Source organism: Meriones unguiculatus, chromosome 3, assembly GCF_030254825.1.
Source record: "Meriones unguiculatus strain TT.TT164.6M chromosome 3, Bangor_MerUng_6.1, whole genome shotgun sequence".
Taxonomy (NCBI): domain Eukaryota; kingdom Metazoa; phylum Chordata; class Mammalia; order Rodentia; family Muridae; genus Meriones; species Meriones unguiculatus.
Window position 1 is genome coordinate 180,111,585 of NC_083351.1, and position 25,002 is coordinate 180,136,586.

General features: G+C 43.7%; 1 protein-coding gene across 4 annotated transcripts in view; it reads right to left on the bottom strand.

Annotated features, from left to right (window-relative positions):
• Ptbp3 (polypyrimidine tract binding protein 3) overlaps window positions 1-10,271 on the bottom strand; it is a 79,856-nt gene extending 69,585 nt beyond the window's left edge. The window contains exons 1-2 of one of the 4 annotated variants that reach the window (XM_060381141.1): window positions 10,112-10,240; window positions 7,118-7,151 (exon numbers count right to left, since the gene is read on the bottom strand). In XM_060381141.1, coding sequence (XP_060237124.1) covers window positions 7,118-7,151; window positions 10,112-10,119 — 42 coding nt within the window. In that variant the 5' untranslated portion in view covers window positions 10,120-10,240. Of the gene's footprint in view, window positions 1-7,117; window positions 7,152-10,111 lie in introns of all 4 variants that reach the window. The other 3 variants (XM_060381140.1, XM_060381144.1, XM_060381143.1) reach the window with 3 other exon arrangements.
• Window positions 10,272-25,002: the final 14,731 nt, after the last annotated feature.

Genomic DNA, 25,002 nt, shown 5'->3' on the forward strand with positions numbered 1-25,002 from the left:
TATAATTGTGCTATACTATATCTACATAATGTAGTAGCAGCAGCAGTGCATAAGATGATCATGCATATGCATAGGATGATCATGCATATGCATAGGATGATCATACATATGCTTTGTAAAAGGAAAGACAGAAAGGCCATAAGTGACAGAAAACAACTGGAAGCGCCGTCTTACAGTACATATAGTGCCATGAAGCATTACAGTGATTTTGGATGCTGTACTAAGTGAGTTATAAATGCATAGGCTAATGACAAGGCAACTACAGAGAGTATTTACATAATGTATACCTAATTAATATACCACGTAACAGAAATGGAATCAAGTATATGTTCAACTAATACAAGAGAAGGGTCTAGATGCGGCAGACGCCTGTAACTCCAGCCACACTAAAGGCCAGCTAATGTGGGAAGATTTGAAGTTGGAGGCCTGCCTGCACATCTTAGGAAGACTTCATTTCAAAAGCAAAAAAAAGAATCCGAAGAAACCAAGAGTAAGTGCAATGGACAAAAAGCTAGGAACGTGGTAGATGTGATAGTTTAATGTTCAGTGTCAATTTGTCTGGATTTGCATAGGAGGGTATGTCCAGAAGTTTAACTGAGTGAAAAAATACTAGAATCCCAGACTGAAGAAAAGAGAAAGAGAAAAAAGCTAGCGGAGCACTAGCATTTACCTCTCTGCTTCCTGACTGTGTGACGCCACCTCAAGCTCCTGTCTCCACACCTTTCCCACAATGTTGGGCTGTACCCTCAAACCATGAGGGTAACCTCATGGTAAACCTTTCTCTCTTCCTTAAGGGATTTGGTCACAGCAACAAGAAAAGTAAGTACTTTAATATATTTATTCAACTACACTAATGTGGACTGTGAAGGTCCACATCATTAACCCCAACACTCCAGAGGCAGTAGCAAGCAGACCTCTGAATTTTAGGCCAGCTTGGTCTACATAGGGAGTTCCAGAATGCCAGGGCTATACAGTGATATAATGAGACCCTGTCTCAAAAAAATAACAAAATAGCAAAAAATAAAGAAGGAAGGGAGGGAGGGAGGGAGAAAGAAAAAAAAAGAAACAGAGAGAGAGAGAGAGAAAAAGAGAGAGAGAGAAAGAAAGAAAGAAAGAAAGAAAGAAAGAAAGAAAGAAAGAAAGTGAGCGAGCGAGCTATATTTTGGAGACTGATGAGATGGCTCAGTGGGAAGGTACTTGTAACCAAGCTTGAGTTTGGCCCTCTGAACTCAGAGTGGAAGCAAGATGCTTCTGACCTCCACTCATATGCTGTGGCTTATGTACAAACAATTACGTAAGTATATAAATAAATGTTTTTAAAGCTGTATTTTGTCTTTAAGAAACACTCAAGAGCAGGGTGGTGGTAGCTCATACCTTTACTCACAACACTCAGAAGGTAGAGGCAGGCGGAGGGCAGCCTGGTGTACAGAGCTGATTCCAGGACACCTAGGACTACACAGGGAAACTGTCTCAAAGCAAAGAAGGGAGGGAGGGAGGAAGGGAAAGAAAAGTTAAAGACTTAACAAATGACCAGGAAGGAAGAGAGAGGGAGAGAGGGAAAGAGGGAGGAAAGGAGGGAAGAAGGACATTAAAGACTTAACAAATGGCCTGGAAAGATAACTTGGGTTAAGCAGTTGTTTCTCTAGGTTCAATTCCCACTACCCACATGGTGGCTCACAAAATTAAAACTCTAATTCTAGGGCAGTGGGTAGAAATGCCTTTGAGGGGTCAAACTACCCTTCCACAGGAGTTGGCTAAGGCAAGGGGAAAACACGGACATTTACTTTACCATTCGTAACAGTAACAAAATTAGTTTTGAAGTAGCAAGAAAAATAATGTTATGGTTGGGAGTTACCACAACATGAGGAACTGTATTAAAGGGTCACAGAATTAGGAAGGTTAAGAACCACTGAATATATTTGTTAAGAGAAGACACTTCACTAGAATAAAGAATACTGTTAAAAAGCCAGACGGTGGTGGCACCCACATTTAATCCCAGCATGTGGGAGGCAGAGACAGGCAAATCTCTGAGTTTGAGGCCAGCCTGGTCTACAGAGTGAGTTCTAGGACAGCCAGGGCTACACAGAGAAACCCTGTCTCAAAAAACAAAAACAAAAAGACTCCACAGACATCACCCCCCCAAAAAAAAAAGCGAACAGCTAGATAACACAGAAAAGGGTACTTATATAAAAAAAACAGGCACTAGTGATCAATCAATAACAAAACTGCAAGTGTAATAAAATCTTACTGACACTACCCATTGGACCTAAATTTTTCCTTTTTAGAGCACCTAAAAGGAAAACTGAGCGGCACCAAGGACCGCAAAGGATGAAAGACAACACGAGCTCTAACAGAGATGTGACTGAGAGATCAGGCACATTGAAGGTAATATGGCCACAGATGTGACCTCTACTGTACAGCAGGCTGTGTGAAGTACGTATGTTTTAGAAAATGGTTCAACAGTTTGTGAGTAGGCTCTTCTATCACTATACTGAGATACTTGAGACGGCTAACTTTTGAGATGAGAGTTTGTTCAGCTCACAGTTCTAGGAGTTCCAGTCTAAGATAAGGTAGATGTACTAACTGCTTCAGGCCTCTAGTAAAAAGGCCAGCTGGAAATGGCAGTGCGTGGGTGACAGACAAACTGTTCACCTAAAGTCCAGGAAGCAAAGAGAAAGAAGTGCCAACGTCCACAATCTCATGGAAACCTAAAACCTTCCCAGGAGACTAAATCTCCTAAAAGCTTCTATTAATTCCCCAAAATGCTACCCTGTAGAGTGAGCCTTTGAGGAACATTCAAGATCCAAACAATATTGAACAGTTTCTGATAAATATGCATGTCCTATCACCTTGCACTTCTATTTCTGGGCTTAGAAGATAGACATACAATGAAATCACACACACACACACACACACACACACACACTCACACTCATAAATGATTTATTTGTAAAATTCCATAACTGGAAAGAACTCAAGTGCCCATCAACATAAAAACAGATTTTAAGACACAATAAAATACGGAGATAAAAAGAGGATGTACAACTCCTACAAAACAACATAGATAAATCTAAATATCATTTTGCTAGATAAAAATTGCCATACACCAGATAGCTTATGCTCTATGATTCAATTCATATGAGGTACAAAAACAGGTAAAACTAATCTACGCTAACAAAAATCAGAACAGCTGCCTAGACTGTGTCTGGAAAGAGATAACAGAGATCTTTTAGAGAGTAGCGTTCTATCGTTTTGATTAGAGTTAAAATTTGTCAAACTTTATTAAATTGCACTCTAGATAAATGACATCTCATTTTAAAAGAATTTGCAGCCAAAGCCTTCCATATTTTCAATAGTAAAGCATTAACAGTAAGTGAACTTTCTCTGTAAAGGGCCAGGAGGTGAAAATGTTATGCTTTAGAGCCTGCAATCACTACTCAGTTCTGCTATTATAATGTGAAAGTAACCACAGACAATATGGAAACAAATAAAGATGGCTGTGTTCCAATAAAACTACTTTAAGAAACAGGTGGCAAGCCAGATGTGCCCATGGGCTAATGCTTGTTAACCCCCAATGTCAAGTATGGAGAAGACTGGCCCTCAAAATTAATGACAACATGCTGTATTGTTCTTTTCTACAACATGCTGTATTGTTCTTTTCTACACAGTAGGCATAAGTTATTGGAAGACAATTACAGTCCTTTCTAAACATGCATCTTTCTATACTCAACTAACCACTAAAAATAGGTGAGTACCTAGAAAAGATTACACAGTTCATACAGAAGACTGAATAAGCAGGAATATGGAAAATGTGGTTTTGAGATTTTAAGTACTTGCCAGCTAATACTAATTAAAGCATAAGCTGGATGTTTAAATGCACTTTGGCATGGAGAAAAGGCTATTGCCTACAATGCTGACACAGATTTACACAGTATAATAAAATCCTTAAAATGTGTGCCATATCACTCTTCATCACTCGATTGTGCCTTCATTTGAAAGAACTTACTGCTCATTGTTTCTCATGATTCAATCACATATTATTATAAGATACATTATATAGTAATAAAAATATGTAACATTAGTGATCCATTGTTTTTCAATTAGTCTCATTATATATAATACTATATACAAAATATATAGTATTTATGTATTATATATATTTATAAAATATAGACATATACATATAGCCAGCCATGGTAGTACATGCCTGTGAGCCCAGACACTGAAGACTGAAACAGGTTCAAGTCCAGCTTGGTTAACATAGCAAGACTATCTCAACCACACAAAAATGAAAAATTTTTCATGATGAATTCCAAAAGTTAATCCTTTAATTTGGAAAGGTTAAAATTAATACCCCACAAAAAGACGTTCAAGGTACATATAATGATTAGAATCCTAACACACCTGAAAATGTATACATGTCTTTAATACAATTCGAATCTAAAAAAAAAACAAGAAATTCTTTCTCACTAAATATACGCCTATTAGAATATGAGAAAGCTTGGGTTTTAGTATGTGTGCCATATTAACTATGTGTGTTACAATTTGGCATTCATTCATCATCAAACATTTTTTGAGATTATAATACATCAGACACTGTGAGATTATAATATATCAGACACTGGAAACACAATAGTAAAGAGACAGACATATGTGTTTTCCTTCATGACACATTCTAAATCACTCTAAAACCAACTCAGTTTCCCTTTGTTAAAATAATTAATTATACATTTAAGAGCACTTAATTATCTTTTCCAAAATCTAAATAAATTGTGGGGGACTGGAGTGAGCGCTCCAGCACTTACTGCTCTTGCAGATGACTCAGGCTCATACCCCAGTGCCCACACAGTAGCTCGCAAGCGCCCTTCACTCCAGTTGTAGACCGCCCTCCTCTGACCTCCATACACAGACATGCATGTGCCATATGCATAACATATATACAGGAAAAACACATAAGCATTAAACAAATTTTACACTCATTTTAAATAACTTTTCTAATCCAGGAAAGTAATCTTAAGTAATATAATCTGAATTCCATTCTTGCTAAAAGCCATTAATTGTGTTGTTACACACAGTAAACAGAGGAAATAAATGTTGGTTTTTCTTGCATATATTCTAGGTGAAATGCTAACCTTAATGGCCCACTATTTGGTAATAATTAAAGTTCCTTGGTGACATAAAAAAACCAACTTTGCCAGAAAGTACATATAATGAATAATTTTATAACATGATTCTAGTATCTATCTCATTATGGATACTAGATAAATTTATAATGTCTTATTAAATAAATACATATATACAGGCTGCCTACTGAAATCAACTAATCAGCTTATCATCTCTTCAGACATAAATATATCATATTCAAGCTTGCCAAAGCAGATCAACTCTACTGAACCCCAAAAGATAGTACAATAATTGCCAATTACGCTAGTCTCAGACATTCTTAGTGTTAAATGCTGCTTCTCGTGATGCTTATTTCATAAGAATGCATAGCACCAGGAATGGTGGTGCATGCCTTTCATCCCAACACTCAGGAGGCAGAGGCAGGCAGATCTCTGTGAGTTCGAGGCCAGCCTGGTCTACAGAGTAAGTCCAGGACATCAGGACAACCAAGGCCTTGTTGAGAGGGAAGGAGGGATGAAGGGAACGAAGGGAGGAAGAGAGGGAGGGAGGGGGGAGGGAGAGAGGGAGGAAGGGAGGGAGGAAGGGAGGGAGGGAGAGAGAGAGGGAGAGAGGGAGGGAGGGAGGGAGGGAGGAAGGGAGGGAGGGAGAGAGAGAGGGAGAGAGGGAGGGAGGGAGGGAGGAAGGGAGGGAGGAAGGGAGGGAGGGAGGAAGGGAGGAAGGAAAGAAGAGAAAGAAAAACCACAGATTATAAGCACCACCATCAGATCCAGTAACTGTAAAAAACAAAACCACAGAACTGGCTAGCAAAGCGTATAGAAATTCACAGACAGTGGACAGCGGTGGGATGTGTGCTAACCCTGACAGAGCAAAGTGATCACAGCTTATTTAAAACACAAAGGTGAAATAGTTGTTCTACTTTCCACAGTGATCTGTACTCTGTGCCTATTGAGCTTGATTCTCAACTCAGTATCAAATACCAAAGAAAATTTTATCACAGTTATCTTTGATGATTTTATTTACTTATCTTTGCATTTCATGTATGTGTGTGTGCCTCATGCCTGGAAAAGCATGTGCACTCACAGGTCAGAAAACTGCATCTGAGCCCCTTGCAACTGGATATACAGGTAGTGGTTGTGAGTCACCATACACATGCCTGGAACACAGCCCAGGTCACCTTCAAGAGCAGCCAGTACTGTTAACTGCTGAGCCATCTCTCCAGCCCCAGACAATTACATCTTTAAAAGCCTCATATTGGGGAGCACCATTTACTTGATTCATATTTTTTAATCCAATAATGAGAAGACTCTGGTGTAGTAACTATCGACTTCAAACTTGGGGAAAAAATCATTACTACAAAACCTTAAGTTCTCTAGACGTTCACCTTTTATATAGACGCTTCACTGCTAGCAACAAGGTGTAATAAAAAAAAGGTAAGGCTTTGAAAACAGAAAGGGAAGACAAGCATTTCAACACCTTGGTCAGATTTCCTCACCCTGCTTTTTTACCTCTAAAATAAGAATAGTAATTACCTATCTTGAAGGAATGCTATTAATGATTGGTGAGAATACATGTAGAGCATACGGCACATAGCTGGTTGGCACTAAAGATCAGCTATTGTTATTTTATTACTCGCAAGTGCACCCACAAAAGATTATTTGAAAAAAAAAGAACTAATCCACAAAATAAATCAGAGTCTACGATTATTTTCACTACAAAAACAAAACCGATTTCCCACCCCCAAATATCCTGATAATTAAGTAAAACATTGGGTTTGTTTTTCTTTTTACATGTGTAATACTATAGTTCTTCCTGAAAGATACATAAAATCCAAAATTAGCTACAGGCCTCCTTATTTTGAAGTTTAAAGTAAAGGATTATTATCACACAGAACAAAAGACAATTTTTTGAGGAAGTGAAATGATTTCACCACTGGGAGAAAATCTCAAAATTAAAATATTAAAATGATTATGAAAGGATAGTAAAAGATTCCTACCTTTAAACCGACTGCTATAAGATCTGTAACAACACTGTATGGAAAAAGTACAAAAGAGAAAATGGAAAACAAAGTTAGAGAACAAGTTTTAAAGACAGATAAGATTAAAGAAAAAGAAAAGGCATTATAATAACAAATAATGAAAAAATGATGAACTGTGGAATGTTAATAAAAGAAAAAACAATGGACAGTGTAGCAACGGCAGAGTTCAAAAGCAAAGCCTCAACTCAATGCAAGAAACGAATTCTTCTCTAGTGTGGAGGAAAGCATAGCTGCGTTTCAACACAATGAACATGCGTCTGTCTCACTCTGACAAATCCAAGCCAAAACTAAAGTCACCAAAGTGTATTCTTTTAAGTCACGGACAGAAGTGACCGCACTTTAATGCTTCAAATGAAACAAAACCCAAACTTGGATTCTACAGACTTAAAAAGCATCTTGTAAATCTGCATTTTACGTAAACACCCCAAGAACTCAACAAAATATTGTTCATGATTGTCTCCCAGAGCTAGAATAAACACAAATATCAAATTTCAGATGCCAAATTGTATTGTAAGATTTGCTTTAAAAAAATGCTATACATCAATACTATGTTTTGAGTACAAAAGTACTCCTCCTAGGTAGAAATGAACATGGACACACATATGAACACAGAGAACTGGGATTCAAGGAGGAACTAAAAAATATGATGGCTAGTGTTTTTTTGTTTTGTTTTGTTTACTTGCTTTTTTTTTAACTACTCAGAATAAAGGAATGGGCTTTTTGCAAGCTGTGGAAAAATGAAATTTAATAAGCCTGCTAGGGCATAGTTCACTGTATTGAAAGCCACACTTTCTAAGGGTATAAAAAACCCCTATACAATTATTTTATACCAAAATTGATCTCTTCTACATCTTAGGTTAGCAGTTTATCTCTATATTTCCTAAAAGAAAGCTACAAGTATGATCTGTATTATGTTATTAATCAAGAAAATCATAATTTCCTAAAGGCAATGAAAGCTGTCTCTACCTCCAACAAGCGGTATAAATTTCACTGTTAAATAATAACCATACGTTTTACCCTTGTAGAGTTCTGAAACTTGTATTCATTTTCCTAAAATTTAAACCTGATAAATAACTGATAAGCTATACTTTTAAAACGTGTATAACACAGCCAGGTGTGGTGGTGCACTCCCTTAATCCCAGGGCACTTGGGAGGCAGAGGCAGGAAGACCTCTTGTGAATTCAAGGACAGCCAGGCCTCTTGTTACAGAGAAACCCTGTCTCAAAAAACCAAAAAGGAAAGAAGGGAGGGAGTTAGTGAGGGAAGGAGGGAGGGAGGGAAAAAAAAGAAAAAATTATCAACAAAAGTTTGAGAAGGCAAGAGCAGAGGAGTAAATATGAGCAAAATGATATGTCTGTAAAACATAGTGAAACCTATTACTTTGTATGCCAACTAAAAAGGTAATTTTTAACAGGATGTAATAAGTGGCAACGATGACTAAAAGCCTAAGCAATTAATGTTTTTGATCAGATAAGAACACAGACGCTGGATAAGGTTGGCTATTCCTCTCCCCTTCCCCCAACCAGCTCGCAGTGGGGGAGGAGTTTGCACTTCACAATTCAGAAGCAAAAGCCAAGTCCTTTAACTAAGTTTCACGACACAAAAAGCTAACTTGTTTCCCAAACCCGGAGTCGAGCCTTCTGAAGACGATACCTGACAAGATATTATGGCATTTATGGAATAAATCACTGAAAATGATTTCACAAGTAAAATGCATCAGAGTCCGGTAGAGAAATCAATGCTCAAGGAGAAACTTTCACAAAGTAGCTTCCACTAAATAAAAATACTTTAAAGAACATCACAACTATAAATCAAATCTAAAATTGCACTTCGACAGCTGCAGCAGTGCGCAATCTGCCTTCAAATAAAATCATCTATTTATCACAACACTGTGAAATTAAGATAAACGAAACCTAACGAGGGCAAAAATTGTTCGAAGAGTCTAGTGTCCTCACGCAAGTACGCAGCAAGTCATAATCAACTACGCGGCAACCTGTTAAATGGCTTTTGCTTTTCAAACAAGTGGCTCGCTCCACTATCCAACAGTTCACAGCAATCTTGAAAACAAAAGTCGGCGGGGGGGGGGGGGGGAGGAAATAACTCAAACGGCAAAGGGTTAAATAGTAAACGGTGGACTCTCTCTAACAGACCTGGAGGGGTTTTTACATCTTGCTGAACCACACTGCTACAAGACCCCGGTTTACAAAGAAGAAATCCTTCCATTAGCCTGGTATTAAGATAGACGAGCTTGTATGGAAACACCGCCCCGCGCTCCTGAGCTCCGGGGAACCGATCACCTCGGGAAAGGTGACAGCAAACCTTTTTCCCCTTTAGCGATGGACCCCGTAAGCTGAGCAGCGGAGAGCCCGGGGAAACTCACGCCCTGCCATCGCCCGCGGCGGATTCACCAAGTTTCTTGGGGGTGGGGGACGAGGAGGAAGCGTCCCCGGCGACCAGGGCTCCCGCTCGGCGTTCGGAAATGGTGAACGCGTCTCCCGGCGCAGGTCGGGAGACCTCGCGGGTTCGAGACCCGGCCGCCGCCCGACGACAGCGGGCGCCCTGGTCGCCGCCGAGCAGAGCCCCGCCGCGCGCCCCACCCCGCCGGTAAACAGCGACTCCCCGAGCGCCGCGGCCGCCTCGGCCTCCGCCCCCGCCCGCGCCGCGCACCATTTTCTGAGAGGAAGTGTGGGGAGTCCTGCCCGGCAGCCCGGCCCGGCCCGGCTTCCCGAGCGCGCCCCGCAGCTGCGAGGGGCGGGCGCGACGGGGCCGCCGCCCGCGGGGCGCGCAGACCGCGGCGGACCGACCCCGCGCTCCCCCGGCCCCTGCCGTCGGGCCGGGCCCCGGCCGCTCCCCCGCGGGCCGGCGCCGCGCCCTGCTGCCCGGCCTCGGCGGGACGCGTCGCCGAGAGGAAACGAGGCCGGCGCGGCCCCCGGGCGGCCACCCCGCACTCACCCATCCATGGCCCAGACGGAGGAGCGCGCCGCGCGGAGACTGACGGGCTGGCCGCGGGCGGAGGAAGCGGGCGGGCGGTGGCCGCAGGGACCTGCGAGCCGAGCCGCTCCGCAGCCCCGGCCGCTCGGAGGTGGAGGGAAGAGTGGGAAACAGGGGCGGGGACCGGGCGCGCTCCCGCTGGCGCCGCGCCCCCCGCCCTCCCGGCCCGCGAGCGCGCCCCCCGCCCCGCCCGGCCCCGCCCCCTCGGCGTCGACGCCCTCCCGGGCGCAGCGGGACTCCGGGGCGCCCTCTTCCCGCCTTCGCCCCTGCGCCCCGCCCCCAGCCGCGCCTCGGCGCGCGTGCGCGCCCCCCGCCCCCCGCGTCGCGCCTGCGTTCGCGGGAGCGCGCGCCTTGTGCTTCCCGCTTCGCGGCTCGCCCTCCTGCGAGCCCGCGGGCCTTCCGGCTTCCCGGACTCCGGCTCGGGGGCCCGAGCACGTCCCGGGGCTGGCGGGGGAGGCCTCGGGACCCCGGGCGGCTTGGGAGGCGGAGCAGAACTGCCGCGGCTGGGCTGGCCGACGTCGCTGCTGGCGGCGCGGAGGGGACCCCGGCGCGACGGCCACGGGCGGGCGGAGGCTGTGGTCTTCCGGGACCTGGGAGCGGCGACGGTAGTCGGCCCGCCGCGGCCCTGGCCAACCCCTGAGACCTGCACCAGCCGGATAGGTGTGGTTGGGAAACGAGTTAAGTAGACGAGACTGCCTGGACTGAAGTACAGCTTCGTTTGCACAGTTTTAATCTGTAAAAATTCTTTTCCGCTCGACGGTCTAATACTAAATACATGTGAACCCTTCGTTGCACAGCTGTGGGATGGCCATCGTAGTGCCAGCATTTTAAGTTTACTCATCCCCAGGGTTGAAGAGAAAGGATTGGTGTTTTTCCAAATGAAAATACAATAGAGATCTCTGAAGTTTCACAGCCAGAAAATGTTTTGTTTGCACCAAAGCCCTTTCCTCTACATTGAGGAAAACCAGGTTGTACGTAAAACAAAACAGGCATTTCATATGTGTAATGCTATAGTGAGAACACACTTTCCGTCCTTATATAGCATATCTAGTTCTGAAACTGCTTTTTCAATTCACAGATCATTGAAATTTGAGCCATTTAAGCCTTCGAAGTCTGAAACTAAAGAGGGGGGCCGCCCACACCCATTTCAGAGGAAGTAACAACTTCAAATCTATCTTTCCTGATTTCCTACTTTAAAATAAATTGACACTTCTAAAAAAAAAAAGTATAACCAGTTTGTAATTCAGGAAGGTCACTTTTAAAATAATTTCAGTTCCCCTTTTCAAGATCTCAAAACGTTTTGTATGTTGAATCTAAACATGTTTGGAAACATTTCTACCCCACATTGCTACATGGGATTTTAGAATAGCAAGTGTAGAGGTAGATACGTGTGCTTACAGTTCCTACCTGAGTTTGAGGCCACCTTGAGCTAAATGGTAAGTTGCAGGACAGCCTGGGTCACAGAAAAATAAAATATAGAGACAAGCAGCCATGATGGTACATTGTTTAAGTACTCAGGGAGGCAGAGGCAAGCAGATCTCTTTTGAGTTCGAGGCCAGCCTCATCTACAAAGTGAGTCCAGGACAGCGAAGGCTACACAGAGAAACCCTGTCTCAAAAACAACGAAAAGAAGAAGAAAGAGTAATATATGTTTTTAACCACTGGGCTATCTCTCTAGTCCCAACTGTCACTGCTTAAAACAAATGAAATATACCCGAGACTCATTAGCTATACTAACTTAAGTCATTCTGAAAGGTCTATATAATTTAAAGACTATCCCTGAATAAAATTAACAAACATGTACTTTATTGCCTAAACAAGTCCACCTTCATAACAGGCCTAGATAAGTGAACACAGTTTATAACAGAAAACAAGGTGAAACTTTTCCATGTTCAAAGAACTCATGGTCTGAGCTCTGGCAGCTGAGTCTCATTCTGATTCAGAGACCGATAGACAGTCTGGAGAGGTGACTCCGTCTGCAAAGCGCTGTTGTGCAATCATGATGGCCTGGTCAAACCAAATCAGAGAGCTTCAGGCTTAGTCAGATACCTTGTCTCAAAAACAGTGGAGGAGGGCTAGAGAGTGGGCTCAGTGCTTGAGTGCTGCTGAGGACGCTGCCCAGCGCCCACAGTGGTTCATAACCATCAGTAGTTTCAGTTCCAGGGTGTTCAGTCCCCTCTTCTGACCCCCGGGGGAACAGGCACACACACGGTGTGTATACATACATACAAATAAAGCATTCGTCAAGTAAATAAAGCTATCAGCCTTACATGGCGGCGCACACCTTTAGTCCCAGCACTCAGGAGACAAGCAGATCTCTGAGTCTGAGCTCAGCCTGGTCTACAGAGAGAGTTCCAGGACTATACCAAGAAACCCTGAGTTGAAAAAATAAAAAGTGAAAAAAGAAATAAACTTAATCTATATTATGTTATAAAGTAATATTTATATAGTAAAGTTTTATATCTGTGTGTATATATATATATATATATATATATATGTCTTAAGTGGAAAGCTATTGAAGGAACCTGATACTGACCTCTGGCCTCTGCAGGCATGTATATATATATACACACACACACACACACACAAACCAACAACTACTACCAGAGAGTAGAATGGAGTTGCTTCTTAAAGCCTATGTTCTGGATTTTAGGTAGTCCCATAGTCTAGAAGACTATAGTCTAGAGAAGACTTGGTCTTTTGTAATTTCCACAGAATATTTGAGTTTTCCAAACTATTTTATGCACATGACTTTGTTATAAGCACTTTCTATATAAAATTCTGTCTTCTTGGCGCCAAAGAGGATAATCTCTGCAGATTACAGTATACTTTGAAAAGGTAGTTCTAAATAGTTTAGCTTATCATTTCCCCCTGTGTTTTCTTTCTGGTTTGCTCAAGCAATTTCTCCCTGATACTTGTGTATCTGATAAGAGGCACACCCCTTCATTATTTTGTTTACACAAAAAGTAACCTTTGAACACTTGCCTTAAGCTATTCCACTATGTAGTGGGTAGTTAACATTTAACCCAGATTCATGTTTACAGGTAAGACTTCTTAAGACATAAAGCAGTCAAAAAGGATGCCAATGTAGTTTAAAAATAATACTAGCGATTAGGTGACTCTCAGGTCATTACTTGAACATTTTAATCTCAGGACAATTCCGGAATCATAACTGGTAGTATCTCTTCCGTAAAGGGAGAATCAAACTAAAGTTAAAATGGCAGTTTCAAAAGCTGATCTACCATGTGACTCCATTTCTATAGCATTTTTCAAAATGATAAAATTAAATAGATGAAAAGCAGATCGGTGTTTGGAAGTGATTAGGAACAGGGCGCAGGGAGTAGGTCCCCGTGGCTATAAAGTAGTATGCAAGGGGAATATTTGTGACAATGATTCACAGAGGGGGGCACTTACATATATAAAACACATGAAAACTGTATAGAACCTCAGGTGCCCACCTAATAGTAACAAACATATGGACACACCGGCGTCAGTTTCCTGGTTTTGATGATATGCTCTAGGTTGATGGTGCCACTAGATGAAAATGTGTGTGGATACACGGGGCCTTATGGCAGTATCTCTTACATTTCTGCGCACTAAAATTATTTCAGCCAAGCAGTAGTTTTAAGAGATCACTGTTATCTGATTGTTCCTTTAGTATTTGTTATTTGTTCAGTACTGGTCCAGTACCAACTTCAAAAGCTTAAGCCAAAGCCATGTGGGTGTACTCTTCCTTTTCAGGCTATCTTATTATGGTTGTCAGAGGAGGCTGTAATTGCTGACACATTCAGAATCAGATAGACTCTGCCCGTTGTGTTGCACTAGCCTTTCTTCAAACTTCTTCCCCACCATAGGAGGAGGTGGCATCAAAGTGTTTCCTATGCTCACTGCAGACTTCTATATACTCTGAAAAGCAGTTCTAAATAATTTATACTTTTATTTTCATTCTGGTTTGCTTAAGAAATTCCTCCTCTGAAACCGCCATGAATAATGTCTGTTTTCCTCACTTTGTGACTGCCCTGATACCCGCAGACACTGCCTGGTACAGAAGGCTCTTGCGTCTATTGAAGGTGCTGTTATCTCCTGTCACTATAATTAGTGTCTGACGAAGCGCCAGGTCTCTGAACACACGGCAGTGCTGAGAGGACAGTGTGCTCAGAGAGGGCACAGCAGCTCTTATTCCGGCCCTGCACCTTCTCATAGCCACCTCGTCTGCCTGGACCTCCCTGAGTTATATGCTGTATAACAAGCCATTAAAACTGCCCTTGGATTCCTGATCCCTCCGCCTCCATTTCTCAAATATTACAATTATAAAATGTCCCCACCACAACTGGCAAGATTTTAAAATAAACAAAATTTCTGAGCAATTTTGAATTTACAGATAAATTTCAAGGACAGAATTTATGTATGTCCTTCTGCTGCTGTTGACTTGCATTGTGACAGTATATTTAATGAAGTTAAATAAATTATTCTGATATGTTGTTTCTGAAATCTTTCTTAAGAATCTCTTAGTTTTTACATAATGATGTTTATCTGTCCTATAATCTAATCTCATCTAAGACTGCAAATTACATTAAGTCATTGGGTCCCCTGAGGATCCTTTTCACAAACTTTGACATCTTTGAACAATACTGTTCAAAAATCTTGAAGGATGTCCTTAAACTAGAATTTGTCTGTTTCTGTCATAATTAAAATAGAATTATAGACTTAGAGAGAAAGACTGCAAAAATGATGACACATATTAGCACCGTTATTTTTCACAGCTGAGATCAATGTTGAACACCTGATGAGATAGAGTTTATAGTTTTCTTTACTGTAAAGTTTTTTCTTTTCTTTTTTTTCCCTCCATCCTTTTTCCAGATTCTCTGTATTCTCTGGGAAGACGTCATCATATGCAGCCCATAATCAAGGAAGGGGGCATTACCCTCCACTTCCTTGAAGGGACAGCATTTACCTCAGTTATCTGAGATTCTGCCTTATTCGCCATCACCATGAATTTGTACATATAATCTTTTTTTTTTTCATTACAGACTCACAGAAATTTATTGTATGCTCTGATTATAAGCCAGTGTGATTTTTATCTTAATATCCGAATTGTTCTAGCCATTGGCCAGGGGGAGCTATTTAAGTTGACCTCTGTGTTCTGTAACACACCCCCATTAGTGCTAAGGGTTGTTTGTATAATTTTGTTCAGTCTCCTTATTTCCCAGGTTGGTTTCAAACTCGTGGACACAAGGAATCCTCTGTCTCAGCCTCCTGAGTCCTGGGACCACGGGCACAAAGTACTTTTTATTGAACAATTTCTGACTTTTATGGTATTACAAGATGTTCCAGAGACATCTTGTTTATTTTCTGACCTTGTGCGAGGATCAGTCATTTGTCAAAAGAAAACAAGATCTGGGTACTAAATGTGCTCAATTGTTTCTAAGGTTTTTGAAGTGAGAATTTCCAAAGATCTAGCCTGTAACGGAGTGTGGGGGAGGAGGAGATACAGGTATGTATGCGTGTGTGGGCATGTGTGTAGAGCAGAGGACAGCCCTAGGCATTATGTGCTTCATCTTTTCAAAGACAGGTCTTCCTGCTGGTCTGGAACTCCCTGAGAAAGGTAGACTGGCTGGCCAGTGAGCCCCAGGGATCCACCTGTCTCTGCCTCCCTAGCTCTGAAATTACAAACATGCACCATCTCACCCAGCTTTCATTCTTTAAGAAAAACAACAAAAGAGCAAACTGAATCCTGGGAAATGAAAATATATGGTGTGTTGCCTCTTCAGGTCTACCTCTCTAGCGAGAATGGGCCCCGGGTGTGTTAATTTGTAGACAGCACACTTTAGCCCTAGTCTTTTCTCTTGCAGTTTCAAGATGCTGCCAAACCTTCAGAAATATCTCACCTGCTAAAAATGGCACTGAACTACTGTTTGGAGGGGATTCTTGTCAAACCTGAGTTTCCCCTGATTTGGAAACACAATGCAAAGTATTCTTGAGAGCCTGTGGCATGGTTCTCTCAGAGCCTGTCTCGTTACTGTTGACATTTCTTCTCTGGTTATGTTCACTCTCACTCTGTTTCTGGGACACCTTCACTCCCGGAAGTTCTAGCACTCAATCACTTTCATTAAAGTATTTTGACTCTTCTCATCCAGCCTCTCACCAGCTCTTAGCATCCAGATCTAACCGACTAAGAAACTGCTGCCTAGTCCCAATTTCTTCAGAGAAGTAAAGGTGGAAAAACTGCTCTAAGGTAATAGAAAATTGCTTTCCTTCAAAAAAAATTATATATATATGTATATATAATTTTTAATATATATATATCAGCATTCCTTTTGTCTGCTGAAGTATGAAGCTGATAAATATTATAAATGTCCACAGCAGTGTTACTGTTATTCTGTTCTTCAGGGGAACAGGTAGTTTATTTTTGGGTATCTGAGACCACAGAACAAGCAGGAAGTAGCAATCTTTTTTGTGGGGGTATCTCCCTATGTAGCCCTGACTGGCCTGGAACTTGCTACATGTAGTAGACCAGGCTGGCCTCAAACTCCCAGAGATCTGCCTGCCTCTACCTCCTAAATGCTGGGATTAGAGGCTTGGGCCACCACACCCATCAGGAAATATAAATTTTATTTTGCAACTAGAACAAAGCCTTCATTCTGGTCACTAATTCAAACTTGTCCACAGAATCCTTTGACAGAGTCTTTAACAAAGAGCCAAGTGGGCTGGTCAGCATGTACCTATTTTCTTTTTCCAGACTTGCCCTTTGTTGAAATAATAGCCTTACGCAAAAAGCAGGCCTTAGTCTAAGGTCAGTGGAAAAGTTCCTGGAATGTCAGACAACTGGATAAAGCTGTTCTCCCTTCCTAGTATGGCTCAGAAAAATGTTTAACTGCTGATGATTCCACAGGACACCAGGCAAATATTCAACCTTGAGTAGGCAAATAAGCAAAAGGTCAGTCTAAAAAGGAAGAAGGAACACACACACACACACACACACACACACACACACACACACGAAAACAGAACCCCTGAATGACTGTCTAAAACAGAATGTCTGAAATAGCAAAAGGTCAGTTTAAAAAAGAAGAAACACACACACACACACACACACACACACACACACACACACAGAACCCCATCTGGAAAGTTTCTCCCTGTGAATGTATTATTTATGTAACTGGAAAATCGAACCTCCCTGCCTCACTCCCATCCCTGGGTTACTTGCACCGGGGGCTTAGGTCTTCATGTTGCCTGTCTTCCAAAACACAGGGAGGATGAGACCTTAATCAAAAATTTAATTTTGTAGTGACAGCAGGAGGATGACACCTAAGAGGAATGTAATTGGGGGAGAATAGAAACACAGGGTTTGACCTTTGTGCAGCAAACCGCAGGCCATTAGGAGACATAGGAAGAGGCTGTGGGACGTGGTTGTTAAACTAATTTCACACACCAGGCGCACTCTGAAAGCCAGACAGAACTGTTAATGATTCTACCATTATCATCAAGGAGTAGGAAGATTATGTTGGTCAAGGGAATGTCAAATATTTCTTTCTCAACATGTAAATACAGTAATTCTGTTTTGAAAAATTCGTGTCTGTCTTTGGGAAACGCAGATACATTTGACCTAATATTTACCCAGGATGCCAGGAAGAATCAAATGGAAATACATCCAGTGGAAATTGGACTACACACGCTCACCCTGGCCTTTCTTGCTGGAGTTATTTTCAAAACAAAATGAATAATTCAAACAAGAAAATGTTTGACTGAGGCTGGATCCTGGTGTGAGAGCAGCCCTGTGAGCGGGGACCAGCAGGAGGTAAAGATAGAAAAGGAAGGGTTTTTTCTTATTTATTTCACTTTACAGCCTGAATCCCTCCCTCCTCTCCTCCCAGTCCCACCCTTATGCCCCACCAGCCAGGAAAGGAAGTTTTAATAAAGGACACTTGAACAAAGGAGTTGTTCTCAGAGAGGGGAAAAACACTGGGATGTGAGTGTGCCTAAGAACCTTGTAATGGATCATATTCTTTTGATCCTTTTGTCTTGAAATAAGATATCCATTCAGAATTAGGTCCACCTGGGCTGGAGAGATGGCTCAGAAGTTAAGAGCACTGTCTGCTCTTCTAGAGGTCCTGAATTCAATTCCCAAACAACGACATGGTGGCTCACAAGCATCAGTAATGATATCCGGTGCCCACTTCTGGCATGAATGTGTACATGAGGCAAAACTCTGTATATGTAATAAATAAATAATATCAGATAATATAAATAAATAAAAACAGAGGCTGAGACTCATAAGCCAAACTTTGGGCAGAGTACAGGTAATCTTATGAAAGAAGGGGGAGATAGAAAGACCTGGAAGGAACAGGAGCTCCAAAGAGAGACCAACAGAGCAAAAAAAAAAAAAAAAAAAAACTGAATCCTGGGCTCCCTGCAGAGACTGATACCCCAACCAAGGACAGTGCATGGAGAGAACCTAAAACTCCTGCTCAGATGTAGCCCATAGACTGAGTCTCCAAGTGGGTCCCTAGTAAGGGGTACAGGGCTTTCTCTGACATGAACTCAGTGGCAGGCTCTTTGATCACCTCCCCTTGGGGATGCATCCTTGCTAGGCCACAGAGGAAGACAGGTCTGATGAGACCTGACAGGCTAGGGTCAGATAGATAGTCCCTCACTTGTCAGTGGAGTAAGGGAGGGGCATAGGAGGAGAAGTAGAAGGGAGGGCGGGATTGGGAGAAGACGAGGGAGAGGGACTGACTCATCTGAGATACAAATTGAATAAATTGTAATAAATGATAATAATAATAATAAAGAATTAGGTCCATCCATATTTAACAGAAAACTCAAAGTAATTGAGAAAAAAATATTGCTTTTATAATTTGTACTCAATCAAAAGAAGTTCAAAGTTATGGATTCAAGGCTGGCTTGGCATTTCACAGCCATTAAAGCTCAGTCTGCTTTCGGTTTCATCATGTGAGCATTATGGCCCTCACTCTTAGTTTCAGAAGCAGCTGAAAGGTCTTTCAAAAAGCGTGTCTACAGACTGGAGGGCCGCCCGGTGGGAAGGCTGGCCGCACAAGTGTGACAGCCTGAGTCTGGGTCCCCAGCACTCAGACTGGAGGGCCGCCCCGTGGGAAGGCTGGCCGCACAAGTGTGACAGCCTGAGTCTGGGTCCCCAGCACTCGGACTGGAGGGCCGCCCCGTGGGAAGGCTGGCCGCACAAGTGTGACAGCCTGAGTCTGGGTCCCCAGCACTCGGACTGGAGGGCCGCCCCGTGGGAAGGCTGGCCGCACAAGTGTGACAGCCTGAGTCTGGGTCCCCAGCACTCGGACTGGAGGGCCGCCCCGTGGGAAGGCTGGCCGCACAAGTGTGACAGCCTGAGTCTGGGTCCCCAGCACTCGGAGGCTTCAGGGTAGATGCGGCAGCACATTCACAGTCTCTGCAGTAGGGAGGCAAAGGCGGTCTCCAGAGCAAGCTGCTGGACTAGCGCACCAGCGACCTCTGGGTTCAATCCAAAGACCCTGCCTCAAAGAATAAAGTGGGGAGTGGTGGAGGAAGGTCCCCAGTGTCAGCCTCAGGCCTCCCTGAACAGGGACCTAGCACCTTCCTACACACATGCAAATTCCTCTCCTTCTCTCCCTCCCTTCCTCCCTCCCTCCCTCTCCCTTTCCCTCCCGTCCCTGTCCCCTCCCTTTCCCTCTCCCTTCTTTCTCTCCCTCTGTCTCTCCCTCCTTTCTCTCTCTCCAGACACATTTTTAAAAGGCACGAAAAGCAAAGCCTTCCTAGAAGTTTTCCAAATATTTTCAACTTACATCTCAGCCATAATTTGGTCACACGGCCATGCTTAGTTGCAAAGGAGACTAGAAAACAGGGTTTTTGCTGTACATCTTTCTACTACTACCAAAGCTAGTTGAGAAGAAGTAGAGAATGAAAAATAGGTGGGCCACCAGCGACCTCTGATAAACCTGTTGCCGTACTTCTACATAGAGATGAGGTAGCAAACACAAGGGGGTCTCAGCAAGGTTTGGAGCTTCCCAGTAGTAGCCTGGAGTTCAAGCTTTAGGAGCAGAGAGCCTGCAAAGAGTGCCTTTGATCGGCCCCAGTTAACAACTCATGAGTCAGTGACTCTGCAAAGATTGCTGGCAGCCAGAAACAGGCCAAAACTCTTGGGTGCAGACTGTCCAGTTAGGCTCTTCTGACAGCTTGGGGCCCCCTCCTCATAACCTCAGGAGGCAGAAAGGGACTGGAGGCACCAAATTTGTTTGAGAATCCCTTTGGAGGGTCTGACTTGTCCCCTCTCCCCTCAGTTTGATTAGTTCTCTAATAATTAGTCCTCAGTTTTTAAAAAAGATTTATATTAAAGCCGGGTGGTAGTGGTGGCACACCCCTTTGATACTCAGCACTTGGGAGGCAGAGACAGGTGGATCTCTGAGTTCAAGGCCAGCCTGGTCTACATGGCTTGTTCCAGGACAGCCAGGCTACACAGAGAAAACATGTCTGGAAAAAACAAAAAGAAAAAAAATGTTCTTTTTAATTATGTGTATTATGTGGGCATGTGCACATGAGTGCAGGTCACCTCAAAAGCCAGAGAGGGTGTCAAATGCCCTTGGGCTGGAGTTATGGGAGGTGGTGAGCTTCCCCACCTCTGGCGCGGGTGCTGGGAAATGAATTCAGGTTGTCTTCAGGAGCAGTACTCAATCTTCCCAACCTACTGAGCCATCTCTCCAGCCTGGATTGGTCCTGATTCTACACCTAATATTCACAGAAGGCCATAGCCCGCTAGGATGAGAGAAGGGGAACAGGATAACTACTTTTTGAGTTAACATGATGAGTCTTTTTTTTTTTTTTTTGTAATGCAGCTTTTGGTCCCAGCAGTAAGTTTCCATTTTCCCCAAAAGTAGGTCACTTCCCCTTACCTGCACTGAGTCTCTCTATCCATGTAACGCCACAAAGGAAAGAGAGAATTGGTTGCCAACTGCAAGCTCCAGCACCAACAATTGTTAGTGTGCTTGTGCACCAAGGCGGGAGATAGCATCACAGCTGTTCCCGTGCTCTGAGAACCGTCCCCCAAGCGCTCATGTATTTGAACACTTGCTCCTCTTTTGGAGGGAGGTTTGGGAGGTGATAGAACTTTAAGGACCGGAGGCTTGTTGGAGGAAGTGCGTCTTTGAGGGCAGGCTTTGAGGGGATAGCCTCACCCCATTTCCAGCTGCTCTCCTGGCTTCTGGTGTGAGGGCATGCGACCAGGCAGCTTCCTGCTCCGGCTGTCACTACGAAGCCTTCCTCACCGCTATGGACTCTCCCTCAGGAACTATAAGACAAAATAAATCCTTTCTTCTATGCTTTTGGTGATATCATTTTTAATCATAGCGACAGAAAAATAAATAATACATGTCAGGACAGGTGCTCCTATTTCTGTGTTTGTGGAGAGAGACGGGAACCAATCCCTAATAATAGAAAGGCTCATCAACACTTTCCGTCAATACAGAAAGTGAGGAAGGGGAAGTCACCCGGTGGAACACCGGAAATCCAAATGAAAAGCCACACCCCCTTGTCCTCAGAGGCTTCAGAGCGTCTGTGACATTTACAAATACATTCTGCCTTTGCATTGCTCTTACCTTTTAGTTTTGTTTTTTTGAGACAGGGTTTCTCTGTGTAGCCCTGATTGTCCTGGACTTGATTTGTACACTAGGCTGACCTTGAACTCACAGAGGTCTGCCTGCCTCTGCCTCCCAAGTGCTGGGATTAAAGGCACGCACTGCTATGCCCAGCTTGCTCTGAACCCTTTCTGGCCGTTATTCCTTTAGCTGATAGAGAAAAAGTACCATGTATGAGCCAGTTTTGTCTAGAGCCTGCCTGAGCCCCTATAAATGGAGGAGTTTTTCCAGCCTAGCTTTAGGAGAGGGTGAGGTCAGCTCCCAGACTTCAGAGAAAAGACTGAAGACTTCAAAGTCAAGTTCACTAGTGGAAAAGGAACCTTTAGACTCGCTGGAGACCGGCACCATGCTTCTGCAGCCAGCTTTCCACACTTGTCCTTCAGAGGACTGCTCTCAGTTGGCTTCCACAGACCAGCTAAGAGCCCAGAGCCTAGCCTGCAACCTGTGGGGTGGTTCCCTGCTTCTGAGAAGTTTCCTTCCTTTCCGGTTTAAATTGTATTGCAAATACAAGTCCTTCTCAACTGTTTCTTAGGGAGGGCAGGACCAGAGCCTGATAGGATCAACGGTACCAGCGGTACACTGAACAGAGCAACAAAACACAAGAAGCGAAGCAGGTGAGGAAAGTCAGGGTAGACTATCCCGAACTATGCAGGGCTCGGATACCACCTACTTGTAGATGAGATCACCGGAGGAAATGTTAACTGCAGAAAGGGTTGTTTGGCTTGTCGTTTTCCCATGTACGATCCCTGAGGACTCTGGAGAGCTGTCTTCCTAGGAATAATATCTGTGCTGTGATAGCCTTCCTAAAGTCAGGGCATTTTCCCCAGGGGAGCTTCCCAGATTGGTTCAAGCCCTATCGTAAGCCCACTTCTAAACGAGACATTGACAAAGGGATAAAGATCATATTGTCCACAATCAGTGGTTCCCAGCCTTGGCTGCATGTAACAACCGGGCAAAGGACCTCACAGCATACTGTTTCCTGTGTTCGTCTCTGCTTTAAAGGCCTTTCGGGGGCTTCCCCCCGTTTAACACTATTAGGAAGTGGTGAGAAATGTGGAAGATGGGGTGTAGCAGGCTAACCTTGGATTGTTGGGAGCTCTTCTTCCTTCCTCTGCTTCCTGGCCGTGAAGCTTCAGCTCAGTCACGAACTCAGCATGACGCTCTGCCGCGCTTCTGCTCTGACGGGCTTCCTCACACAGGACTGAAAGCAACTGGACTGATGAACCATGGGCTGGAAGGCCCAAACCTCTCTCCAAGCCGCTTATCTTAGGTATTTATTAAAGTGTGGAAAACCAGCCAGTCCAACCCCTACCGACCTCATGAGAATCAATCCCATTATGCTATGGAAGACCCAAACTCAGAGCGTTTAAAGTTCTCCCAAGTTATTTCAACCTGCAAGCAGGGTTAAGAACTGCTATAGTAAGCTGCACGCCTGTGACCCCGCACTCTGGGAGGCAGGGGCAGGTGGAACTCTTGTGTGCCTGAGACAAGCCTGGTCTACATAGTAAATTCCAGGACAGCCAGAGCCACAGTGAGACACTGGTCTGTAGAGGTCTTTTTAAAAAACTCTACATTATTTGGGGTGTTCAGGCCTCTACCTCCCTTCCACCAAACCCCCAACTTTAAGTAAGAGAGGGAAAAGGTTAGTGGGGAGAGGGGACCCAGACCCCTTTACTTCTCCTGGCTTTTGAGGGTCAGTGGGTCTTTTAGGGCTATGGGCCAACCCCTGTCAGTTACAGAAGCAGCTAGCACGCCGTCGTGCGCCAAGCATTTCTCTGTCTGTTCCAAACCGCCACGTCTCTGGTCTCTGGTCTCTGGTCTCTGGTCTCTGGTCTCTGGTCTCCCCAAACTGCTCCACAACACATGCCAGCACTGACTGCCACTCGGAATGCCTCCCAGTGTCCTTCTCACTCTCTTATTCATGTTCTCAGAGTCTAGACCACGCATGTGGAAGGCTGTTACCCGCTGGAAAAGGCACGAGACAATTACAGGTGTGGACAAAGTATAGCCCAACTAAAACCCCACACTTGGGATTAAAACAAAAGCATACTTACGTAACATACAAAGAAACCCAAACTTCCATTACGCCCGTCTGTCTCAGAGGGAAGGGAGCAGCACCGATGGAAGGAAAAAAAAAAAGAAAAAAGCACCTTCTGAGCTTAAAATCTGTTCTCTTGAAACTCCTCAGCCAAATGGAGTGCAAGGGGCAGGGGAGGCAGCACACACTGAGGGGTCGGGGCAGAGAAACTACACTCACACACTCAGGAATGCTTTCCTTCAGAGACGAAGCAGAAACCAAGACATTCTGTATTCTCAAACAGTCAGAAACAAAGCAGACCCCACAGAATCAGTGAAAAGGTGTCCTACACCAGCAGCACAAAGGTGCCACTCACTCTAGCAAGTGTGAGCAAGTGTGAAAGCTAAAAACAGAGCGCACACACCAGAGAAAGAACATCAAATCTTAGCGTTCTGAAAACCACCAAACCACAGAGACAAAAGGAACAAGCATATACAGAACCACCAAGACAAAACTCAATGAAGACATTTGTCTGTACTTATCAGCAATAATCTTGAATACAAACATGTTATTTACTCATTGAAAGACTTAGACTCACTGGATGGATTTAAAAAACTTCAGACTTGCCAGGGGGTGGGCGTAGAGTGGGGTTGTAGTTTATGCTTTTGATCCCAGCATTCAGGGAGGCAGAGGCAGGGAGATCTCTGTGAGTTCGAGGCCAGCCTGGTTACAAAGCACATCCAGGACAGCCAAGCCTACACGAAGAAATCCTGTCTGGAGTGCAGACACAATTATTTATGGCCTATAGGAAATTGTCTTTACCAGAAAAGACACGCATAAAAAGGAAGGGATGGAAAAAAAATCACTGTGCAAACATAAATCAAAAGGGAACAGGAGTCACTGTAATTCTATTAAATTTAATTAATGATTTAATTGTATTAAATTAAAAATTATATTTAAAAGAGCTGGTTGTGTTGGCAAATGCCTTTAATCCCAGCAGAGGCAACTGCTAAGGCAGGTGAATCTCTGTGAGTTTGAGTCCAGCCTGGTCTACATAGTAAGTTCTAAGCCAGCCAGAGCTAATAGTGAGACCTTATCTGTAAAAAGAAAAAAATAATGTTGAATGAGCTGGATGTGCCTGTAATCGCAGCACGCAGGAGGTAGAGGCGAGACGGTCAGAAGCTCAGTGTTGCTGG